At 31.4% G+C, this 12,087-nt stretch overlaps 1 protein-coding gene across 2 annotated transcripts in view; it reads right to left on the bottom strand.

The window, feature by feature from the left end:
• Positions 1-8,939, bottom strand: part of LOC107447801 (vitellogenin receptor) — a 50,409-nt gene extending 41,470 nt beyond the window's left edge. For both annotated transcript variants that reach the window (XM_016062826.4, XM_016062825.4), the window contains exons 1-4: positions 8,814-8,939; positions 5,359-5,472; positions 3,405-3,536; positions 539-661 (exon numbers count right to left, since the gene is read on the bottom strand). In XM_016062826.4, the coding sequence (XP_015918312.1) occupies positions 539-661; positions 3,405-3,536; positions 5,359-5,472; positions 8,814-8,874 (430 nt within the window). In that variant the 5' untranslated portion in view covers positions 8,875-8,939. The remainder of the gene's footprint in view (positions 1-538; positions 662-3,404; positions 3,537-5,358; positions 5,473-8,813) is intronic.
• Between the last annotated feature and the right edge of the window lie 3,148 nt (positions 8,940-12,087).

The raw sequence follows: 12,087 nt of genomic DNA on the forward strand, positions 1-12,087 counted from the left end.
GTTTCTTTGCATTAAAAAAATTACATTATGATTAAACAAATAGTTAGATTTTTTAAAGTTTGATTTATCAAAAATTGATTTTACGTTAAAAATTTAGACTTTCACAGAAAATCTTTTTACCATTTACTATATCCTTTTCCAGTTACTCTTTTTCTTAGGGACATTTAAAAAGTTCTCCTCAGGGCTTCCTCGCATCTTTACTACCATAATACAATTTTTGGTTTATTAAATTCTTTAAATATTTTGAGCAGACATAAACACAAATATTTTAGTAGCTTACCGAATAAGGCATCCTGGAACACTTTTGATGTTCACTTAGACATTAAAATTTGAATCGCCCAAGTTAAATCTAAGTTTTCGAATATCAGATATCGCCTTTCAAATTTACGACAAAGCATTTCATTCCAAAATTTATGTTATTAAAATTCTTATATTTTTGCTTTGGGGAGATAATTCAGTCAAGATGAAGTTCAGTAGACACAAGAGGAAGAAAAGCAAATTTAGTTTTTAAGAGGAAAAGAAAATTTTGAACTCTTACTTTTTGGACATTGGTCGCCTTCGTCAGATCCGTCTTCGCAGTCTGCGCGTCCATCGCATCTCCATTTTTCTGGTATACAGTGATTGTCGTTGCATCGGAATCCATGGCAATGTGTGTCGTTTACTGGCAAAAAAATATCACGATAAAATACGGTTAATGCTGGAGTTAAACTAGGACTGAAAACCTTGAACATTCAGTTTAAATAGTTTAAAGAATATTCAAATGTTTAAGAGGATATAAAAACTTGACTAGTATTTAGAATTTGAACGAGTCTTCCTTAGGAAAGCCATTTCAATCTCTAACAATATATAAAACAATGGTTCCCATCTTATTTTGCTCTTTTTAGTTATTGCTGGAGTCTCGTTGTACCTTCAAAAACTCAGCAGATTTGCAATGATTATACTGATTTCACAACAAGTTTTTAAAATTTAATAAGAACATGGAAAATTATGATACAAACGATTTCATTGTTTTTGTATTAGCAAACCAGTCAAGTGCAAGAAATAAGTCTTCAATTAATAGAAACGTAGTTTCTGTTGATATGGGATCCATTTTTGTTCGCAAAGTCTATACACAAAGTAGCTCTTGTAAAGGTAAAACACTGGTCTACTGTCAACTTTGTAATCTCTGAATCAGTATTAATTTTTAAAATTAGAGTCTTACTGGCAAAGATAAATCTACTCAAATTTGAAACAATACTACGATAGCTTTCGCCAACTGCGATGGATAAGACATTCAAAGTAAAGATCAGAATTTTGTGAATAATTCTCTATTCAAATGTCCCAATTGGGGATCATGTTTTAGTCAAAGAAGATCAATAAAATATCAACTTTGCCCAACAAATAAAAAGAATTTTAACTTTGGGTGTTCAGAAAAGCTCACTGAAATCTTTAGGAAAATAAAAAGGAATTTGCATTAGAATTCAAATGCTCACCTAATTCACATTTGAGAGTATGAAAATCCTTCATAGTTTTGAACAGTAAACATAGTTATTACAAAATTAAAGTTCACTTTTATTGAATAAGACATTTAATATTTACTCAAAAACAAAAATATAGATTAATAAAAGTTATGAATTTAATGTTTAAGGAAAGAAATGGCCTTAGAGATTCGAAAAGTTTACTAAAACATTAAAATCAGCATAAATTTAAATGCTTGAAAACTGAAGTTTTGTGACATATTTCATTAAGATAAAATAGGATATTTTGAAAGTTAAAGAAATTGCTTTTACTCTATCGTCATGCTTAAAATAAAAGGACATACTTTTCAATACTCTAAACGTAAAGTGCATAGACAGAGTTACAAAATTCAAAATTTATGAATAAGTAGTTTTCCTTCTGAATTGCTGGTAAACACTGATTTACAATATTCATAATTAAAATTTTATTTTAAAATGTTTAGACATCACTATGCACACAAACATTAAATCAAGAATTTAAATTGAACGAAAAGGTCTCCGGCCTCCCATATACAGAGACGTAGAAAATATAAAGACAAAAAGTAGAAATCCCTCAAAAGAAAAAATTTAAAATTCTGTACAAGACATAAAGTGAAAATATTTCTAATAAAACAATCCGCAAGGAAGAATTCTGAAAGAGATCTAATTTTGCCTAACTATATTAAAAAAAGTTGATATTGAAGCTTAATATATTCGCAAAACATTTGATAAAATATACTTTGTTTTACCACGCCACAAATTTGTCGCAACTTAGACCCATTTATGCCGCTTAATTTAGACTAAACACTTTGCCCTATCTCTTGAAATTTAGACGCTGATCTCAAAGTTTTGGCACACAATTTTAAAATTAGTTTAAAGATAATCTTTGGGTTAACGAAAATTCTTTTAGTTATCTTAGAATTACTATTAAAGAAAACAAATGGCTTACCGAAACATTTCTAAAATGTTAAATTTTCTCCCCATTTTAATTTAAATTGCAAGCAGAAAATTTTTACGTGATCCCTATTTAGGAGCGCAAGTTTAAAAACAGGCTTGAAATTTCAATGCTCAAACTTATTTGAAACTCCAATAGATACCTCTAGTTCTGCTACAAAATCTCTCCCAATCAGCACAACATCAAAGAAAGATGGTTTAAAATTAAAATCTTAACAATTGTTTGAGAATAAGAGAAACAAAGCGAGACTGTCAGATCGTGTTGCAACAGACTGCCTGAAAAGGTGAATGAAGTCTTGGATATAATTGCCCACTGGTCACAAACTAGTCTTTTTCGCGGCCTTTCCATCTGATTTGGAAAAGAGTTTATAAATAAGGCTAGCGTTACGTTTAGTAACCCACCTGTAATATTGTGATTTGTGGGGAAATGCCAAGCACATGCTGTGAAGCTTAAAAATACGCTATTTAAAAATGGAAAGGAATTTTTTTTAACTCCTTAGCTTTGGGGTTCAATACATAATTCTCCTTTATTTTATCACCAGCTATTGGAACAAGGCTTTGCTTTTATAAAAAGGCTCGTAGTTTGGCAACTTGTGCTGGGAAAATGTATCAATCATGTCGAAGTAAGTCAGCCGACATTTGTCACACAAATTAAGAAATTTTACCAATTTTTTATAAGGTTGTGAACACTTAGCGTAGAATAGTAGCACAGTCGTGCAATAGTAATACAAACAAAAGTGGCAAAATTCAAAGTTTAGATTTATATGTTTGGCATTTGTGACATAGGATTATTGCAAAAAAAAATCCTAATTTATCAGTTTGAAATTAGAATTGGGTGCATTAGCAATAGTTCTTTAAAATAAGCATCTGGGATATTAGATTTATGTTGAATAGACTTAGTAAGCTGCCAATTTTATTTTTCCCTTTTTTTAACACTCACTACATGCAAGTTTATAAAAAAGACTAAGTTCTTACGACAGTTCTTTTCATCAGATCCATCTTCGCAGTCGTGTTCTCCATCACAGTGCCAAGTATCAGCTATGCAATGACCATCTTCCACGCACTGGAACTGACTTGAAAGGCATGATCTCTGTGGTATACCACTTTCTAAAAATAAACAAGGCGTTAAAATGACTTCAATTTCTTGACTGATTAGTAACGAACAGATTGTTACACAAAAGTTAAAAACTTATGAACAGAGATTTGCTTCCCAATTCTATGGGGATAAAAAATGAAAACCCAGTTTTTCTAACTGCATTGGAGTGTAAACCTTCTTTAAATACTTTTTCATTGCTATGAAAGCTAGTTAGAAATCTTGAATGAAACGTTTAGCAATATCTGGAAAGTTAACATCTAGTAATAAATAATTCTAAAAACCTATTTAAATAATTTAAATTATCTAGAGCAGTTTCTCAATTAAATCTTTAATATCTTGGGTATTCAACTTCACGTTATATATTTTGTTTTTCTGCAGGAAGTGAAAAACAAAACTGAGTGTGGAAAATTGACAGGGAGTAAGAGGAAAAGTGACAAACATCCAATAATTCAAGAATTACTCACTGCTAAAGTTTTAAAAATATCCCTAGGACCCCTCTACCGAACGAAAAGATTCAAATACATTGAAATTTGACGTATTGAAAGTGACATCGTTTTCGAACTTAATAAATTATCTTCAAAATTCTAATCTGTTCTACAGTTAGTGATTTTAGAATGTTTTTTTGAAAGAAAATTATCACTTTATGTTACTTTTGTTTCGTTTAAAAATTGTGCAGAAATTACGGCGAAGTAAAATTTATAAAAAGTAACACTATTTGATTTGTTCGATAATCTGCTTTAACTTTGTAAAAAACAGATATGCTGCCAGCTGAAATACAAGTTTGAAGGTTTCTCAGCCTAAGAGTTTAAAATTTCAATCTATTCGAAAATTATTGGAATTTTACATTCTTAGAGCCCTTTGTATTATAATTTCGCGTTTAAGACGTTTAAAGTAACAAAATGCTCATCCGACAAAATCTAAAAATTTAGATTAGTTTTTTTAAGAGATAAGTTCAAAATAGGAAACTATACGAGTAAATTTACTTAATTTCTGAGTCACAACATGTTCAATGGGTTAAATTTTTTTCCCTACAAGTACCAGTAATTATTTTTCAAAACTATAGTTCCTTTTGTTAACTGACGAAATGTTCTTGGCAGGTTCATGCAAGAAATTTATGTTAAAATGCTCCTTTCGTGGACTTTAATAAATGAGAAACAATTACGGGGCCTTGAGTGAGCATTTTAGTTTTATGAAATTACTAAAATAAAATGTAAGTTCAAAATGGTAACCTACTATTTATCATTGAATGCTGTGCGAGAGAATTTTATGACTGAACACTATTTCTAGTCAAATTCAGAATAATAAAATTAAAGAATGATAAATATTGGATAATACTGATAAGATAAATATCAAAACCGTAATAAACACCATACCTGAAGCAAATTACATACTAAAGCTTTGATAACGAGCGCTCGTATGCATAAACTACGTTAAAATTGCTTAAACAATCAGCAGGTCCCTGGGTTAGAAATTAGAACAGCCAATGGCCAGTAAGTATTTTCTTCGTTGTAAAAACCGTTCATCAAGTCGTAATTTTTAAAATTTTTAATTGAAAAACATAATACAAAGAGGTTTTCAGGGATTATTTTAGACCGGTTTATTCAGAAGATCAGGGCGCTAAAACTGAATAGGCATTAAATTTCTTTAATTTTTCATATTATTTCAGTTTTGTCTAAAAATTTGCATTTAAGAAATCCAAAGTGTACAACTATGGGAAATTAATGGTAAACTAGTTCTGCCCCACCCCGTAGAATTTAGCGATATTTCTTTGAGCATATTGAAAATAAAATGCCGATTCAATTTCTACATACAATGGGTGAAAAATATACATACCACAGTTTTCTTCATCTTTAAAATTTCCGCAATCATTATCTCCATCACAAACCCACATTTGAGAAATGCATTTATCATTACCGCAATCAATCCATAATTCAGGACAGTTTGAACCTAAACAAATAAAAAATTATATAGTACAGCGAATAACGCAGTTTGTTGGTATAGCAGTTTGTTGGAGTCATTAGCTAGAAACCGGTAGTGATTAAACTGTCTTAACATGAACTTCTCAATATATATATAACCAGATCAACTACTCAAAAGTAATGTAATATAAAATAACGAAATGAAATGTTGAAGTATTAGATCTCCCTATTCTGAAACACCCTTCTATTTTTTACTTTTAGCAAGAAAATACCCTAAAGAAATGAGGGAAGCTTAGTTCAGTGGAAACCAAATCAAACCACTATTCGAAAACAGGGGATTATTTTTATAACAATGTATAAACTATTAGAACGATAATTGAAATATTAGCATGTATAAAAACATTCATTGAATGCATCAAGTTAAAATTTGAGCTACAAATTACGGTGAAAATATTTGCGTGCATTGGGAATATTTATTAGTGTCAATACGCAGGTTTATCATTCAATTATAGTTCAGTTTTAAAAAAATTAGATTACTTTCAATTTTAGAAAAATACAAATTTCGATTTTTTGCCCATGCATGCACATGAAATTTGTCTCTAAGGTGAAATTTAAAACAATTCTCTTTACTGTATTCATTCTCGCAATGAGAAAGTCGAATTTTCCATTCAAGCAACATCATTCTAAACAAATTCAGATTATATGACATTGATATAAAGTATTTACTTTAAGCAAACGAACTAATCATAATTTTTTAGTCAGTTGAAGTTTTGAGAGAATGATAATCTGTCGTAATTTTCATAACTGAATAAGTAAAAGTTCAAACATTTGTAAAGATTAATTCACTATTTCGGTTGACTTTTCGAAACTTAATCATTGCATACAGTTACTCACAAATGGTAGTTTCTTACCCAAATTCAATTTCATAAAATTTTGTAATATTAGATTCATTAATGAAATGTCGAAATACTAAACTTATTAGTAAAAGTTACTTTACTGTATAAAAATTAGCAAATAAAAGTTTCTATACTATCAAATTTAAAGAATTTATAGAAAAACTGCACATTTATCTTCGTACCTAGAATTTATTATTCGGAAAAGTTTCGGACGTAGTAATAGCTTAATGAAGTGTTTTCAAAGTAGTTTAAAAGTACTATTAATATCAAGTTTAAAAAGTCACTCTATAACCAAGATATAACCAAGTTGAGACTTCATGAACCGTCTCCTTAAATTTATTAAAATGTTTAAAATATCTTGGAAGAAACAGTAAATATCAAGGTAATCAAGTCTAAAATTATGAAAATTTGATACTGAAATTCATTAAGTCGTTTAACGGAAAAAACAATTTTAGCGATAAAAATCTCAAGATAAAGTTTTTAAAATATAGATTTTAACTACAAATTTAAGCAATTTGGAGTAAAAATATTTGAAACTTCAGACATTCAAAATATTTTTGAAAATAAACTTAACAAATTAAATGAAGGTGTAAAGGCACCAACGCTTATAATATATTATTCGCTCACTGTACAGCTTTGATAAGTACTTATCTAAAATATTTGAAATTTCAAAAGTTTCTAGTCTCAGATTCTTACTTCTAAATTTTCGAAATATCCACTTGTCCCATCACGTTTAATTGATTATCCCTTCTGCTGATTTGGTTGATTTTATCGTTCTATTGAATCAAATTATTTCCAGAATCAGTATTTTGCTCCAAACTATCTGTCTCCGTATTAAAAACACTTCAGTAAAAAATAGTATTTTTGCAAGACAGAAATATTAAATCTTAACTTCGAGACTCAAACGCTTAATATATTGGACAATATTTGGTACGATTGTGTTATTTAAACATTTTGATATCATGATATAGCGTGATAAAACAATTGTTTGTAAAAACACGAACTCGCCCTTATTTGTCGGAATTTATAGTTTTAATGAAAATTTATAAGGTTAGAAGTTCGATTCAAGTAACACTTTGTTCAGTTTAGTGGGATATAAGTATACTATTTCAGTATAGTCAATTATTTACAAGACTACCAAATTCAGAAAAAATACTCTAAATATCTGACAATATACAAAAACTGCTCAAAATCTATAATTTTAACAATTAAATTCTCAATTGAATTTTTTAAATACTCAGTTATAATCATATTTGAGATTTTACTTTCTTCTAAGCTACATATTTTAAGGTAAAAATCTACTTTTCTGCCATTGCTTAAAGCCCGGATCTTAGGAGAATAATACATTTTTCTTAGTTGCTCTGAGGTGTTTAAATTAGATGGATTACAGTAGAAATTTCTTTAAAAATATGCTTCCATGAACTATTTTAGGTATTTGTAGCAGATATTTGTAGCAGATTTGTAACAAAATGTCAACATTATCTTCCCCACACATCAATAATGTTTGTTTGAATTTTGATAACATTGAAATAAGAACATTGAATAAAAGGTACAGACTATCCGAGTTCCCGGGGTGGTACGTATTGTCCCTAAACAGTACATAAAAGATGCTAGTCTCTCGGACAACTAGACAATTGCTGCGTTAAAAACAAATATCGGTTAAGAAATACATAAATGTGAATTTTACTTAAAATATCGAGAGCTACTATTCATAGAAACCTGTAACACTCGTCTACAAAAACTGGCATGTATTCCTTGCAATAAATATTCTAGTCAACTTTACTTAGAAATCGTGATTTTTAACTTTTAAAAATATTACGGAATTCCCACTTTTTAAAATTTCTATATTTTGCTCTAATAAGCTCTTTTATTGTTTTTAAAGGAAAATTGGCAAAAATGGTTAAAACTAATAAAAATATGAGTTATTCGTTCTGACAATCAAGTTTTTATGGTGGTAAGTTTCTCCAGTGAAGTCTACTGAAATGCACCTTAAATGATATCAAGTTCAGAGCATTACAGAAAAGTTATTGAACTAAGTTTCAGCTGGAAAAAGATAGTATATAAAATACCGCAAATATAAGTCAAATGCCCCCAGAGAGTGTTTAGAGCTTGAAAATGTTTATGGTTAAGTTTTAGATATATTTCAAAGGAAGTGTAATTGTAAATAAATTAAAATGTTATCTTTATATTTAACATTCCTATAAGTTTCACTTCGTAAATAGTCAAAATAAATATCAAACAAAATAAATATCAAACAAAAATAGTCAAAATAAATTTCTGACAAATCAACAATGGTACCAAATCTTAATTTTAAAAAAAATCTTTAACATTCTTCAGATATTTAAAGATTAAATAAAACTTATCAGAAGAATTTTCATGTGATATTTGTAAATAAATACTTTTCTTAATAATTTAAAATAACGTTTGTAAGAACAGTTTCCACGAAATATTTCAATAAAAGAAAGAAAATTACCTTTCACATTGCTTGTATTAGAATATATTAAGAAACTCAACAAAACAAGTGTCGACAACATTACTACGATCAACACAGTAAGTTTTAAAGTCGACACGTCCGCGTACTGCGAATGAAAAAAGGAGTAAGAGCGCTCTATATATGAACAAATTTATAAAATGGAACGTTTTTGACTCCTTGTTTTTGTGCAGTTGTAGATCAGTATGTTGACATTATCGTTAGGGTCAAGATGGTAAGCCTGGTAATCAAAAGACTGAAGCACCTGTCCCGCAGTGGACTGAACGTAAAGACACGATTCCCAGTAGAACACTGAAGGCAAGCATTACTGGCTACTGCCAGCAAGCAGGTGGGTGACCACTTTGTTTAGCCTGCGTATCGATCCTCGTTAAACTGTTCTACCGCTACGCACTCTACCTTCACGTGCAGGTCGTCAGGCTACCAAAGGGGAGGAGCAATCCCCTCTGCAGAGGATCAAAAGTTGTGATTGCATGTCTCCGAGTCAACCTCAGGGATGTTTCCCAGTACCTCGCTAATATCCGATTGTGTAGCTTTAGCGTTATGTAAATAAAGTATCTACCCATCGACTGATACACTTTACTTCGATAGCGAAATTCTTATGTCCAGGACTTGAAGTCACTAAAGACTTCTTGGTACTTTTTTATTTACGTCACACTAGAGTTGCACGAAGTTGTCAGAGAATCCCAACATTTTAAAGTATTCAGTATGTAAGTGCTTAATTTAAGTAAGACAAACTTCGAACAAGATTAAATCGAAGATTACAAACTGCGGAAAAAAAAGAAAATGGAAGTTTGTTCTCCAAATCCACAGAAGGTCTTATTTGAGATTAAGAAACAAGAGTTTAGTCGCATAAAAAAAGCTGCTGTTGTTCAAGACATAACACAAAAATAGTAGACTCGTATTCAAATTTTATTAAAAATCACAATACATATACATTATTCCTTACATTCTGCATGCATCTATATTTCATAATAATATGTTTCTAAGTCCTCGTCTTATTAAAAGACAGATTGCATAATTTACAGAAATAAATACATTATAAAACAAAAATGGGGGATGCATCTAAGGTCATGGCGAGAATCGAACAGCTAACTCCATTCTTCAGAGAATCTGATTAAAGCACCACACATTTCAGCCTTGGAAATACTCCCAGAATCTGAAAGTGACTAATCTAGGCCAGGATAGCCTGGTTGGTAGAGCACTGGGTCTATCTCCAAGGGGTCGTGTGTTCGATCCCCTCCTGCCGAAAACTCCCCGTGCAGTAAATGATGACTGATGCACTTTAAATCTGTCATGTCACAAAGTCCTCCATATTCCTATACAAAATCATACCTCTGGGGTACTGATCCAGGAGTTTCCTTGTGTTATGGAATGTTTCAAAATTACAAGGCTATGGAGTTGAACATTAGTTGTCGTAAACCCAAAAACTGGGTCGGCTGTTCAACGACGGATATAAAATAAAATAAAAAGTGACTAATCTAAAGCGATTTTATTATAAAACTATAAAATTTGATGTGCTGAAAACTTAAACAAATTTCAATGATACAACATGATCAGGTTTCCAGGCTTTTAAATTTCGATACTATCGATTGAGATTTTAGAGCAATATCCCCCCATCAGACGCTCTGAAATGCGTCTGATAGTGGCCCGATTCCAGCCATGGCACTGGATGTATCTATCATTTTAACTTTTTGATCTCTCTCTGTCAATTGTGACGTCTGCCTTTACAAGTTGACAAGGAACTATAAGTATTTTTTGTATTAAATACACAAACTTGCCAAAAATAATGAATGATTAACAAATAAAGAATAAGTAGCTTCATTGTTTAGACAAATTTAGTCTACTCCATCCTTAAACCACTTTTAATAAAAAAATACTTCAGGCATTATTGAGGTCCTAGAATATATTGAAGGAATTAAAGAATTAGTTCGGAATATTTAGGAGATAGAGCCTACGTGTACAAATCGCTATCAAAAGTCACTTAAAGTTTCGAAGCTCTAAAAAAACAAGCATCACAATAATTCATAAAATAAAAAAAAATTCTGAGTAATTCTCTAAGCAAAAGAAATTTAAACATCTTTAAAAATGTAAAATTGACCCGTTTAATATGATAATGTAGATGATATTTATAGAATTCCATGGGGAATACTCGCAGAATTGGGTGGGGTGGGAGTGTTTAGACGTGATTTTTCTTCTTTTATATTTCATCTTTAAAAATGTAAAATTCACCCTTTTGATATGATATTTTATAGAAAATGATGATTAGAGAGGGTGTGAAAAATGAGATGTGAAAAAGTAGTAAGGCTATTTCACAGGTTTAAATGCAAAAAAAGTTTTTTTCCCTCGGCTGGAGAGTTAGATCGAGCAAAACGTTTGACGAGTCGAATTTTTTTTTTCTTCTTGAAACACTACTTTTGGTAGTTTAAAAAAAAATTAGTACTTTCTTTCCCCGTCCCGTAGTGGACTGATCGTTAAGACACGGTTCCCAGCAGATCACCGAAGTCAAGCATCACTGGCTGCGGTCAGTGTGCGGGTGGGTGACCACTTGGATCAGTCTGCGTAGGGACCGAGGGTGTGCGGTATTGGTCCTCGTTAAACTGTTCTACCGTAAAGTGCTCGACTTCGCGCTCAGGTCGTCGGGCTACCGAAGCGGGGGTGCCATCCCCTCCGCAGAGGATCAAAATTGTGATGGCATGTCTTCGGATCATCCTCCGGGGTGTTTCCCAGACCGTCGCCAATAGCCCATTGTGCAACTCTAGTGCGACTTAAATTAACAACAACAATAACAACAACAACAATTTCTTTCCCCGAGGGCCTGTCGATTTTGTCACGCATTGAATTGCAGTCCAGCGTGGATCTTTGGGACAGCTCCAGTTTTTTTGAAATGTTAGAGGCTTCTGCGGAGGTCCAGTTGTTTTTCCCAATGTTGGGCAGATGGAGTTTCACGGAGAGGTGTGTTGTCTTTTCATCATCACACAATTCAAACTCACACAAAACACTGCGTCACGACAGTGCAGTGAGAATCGAGGCCTGAGGACTCTCATCGCTGGGTCGTTTTGTGTTTCCTATTTTTTTGAAGGGGTCACGGTGCTCAGTTATTTTCTCGAGTGATTATATAAACCTTGAAATTTATAAATAATTCAAAAAAATTTTTTTTGTAGGGTTCAAATATTTAAAACAGTTTCTTGTGGGTGATTTAAAGACCCCCTATTTAACTGTATAAAAACATATCTTGAGTAGGGTTGGGTTGAGTGAA

Source organism: Parasteatoda tepidariorum, chromosome 9 (genome assembly GCF_982258835.1).
Source record: "Parasteatoda tepidariorum strain Cologne lab strain chromosome 9, Ptep-v5.0, whole genome shotgun sequence".
NCBI classification, from domain to species: domain Eukaryota; kingdom Metazoa; phylum Arthropoda; class Arachnida; order Araneae; family Theridiidae; genus Parasteatoda; species Parasteatoda tepidariorum.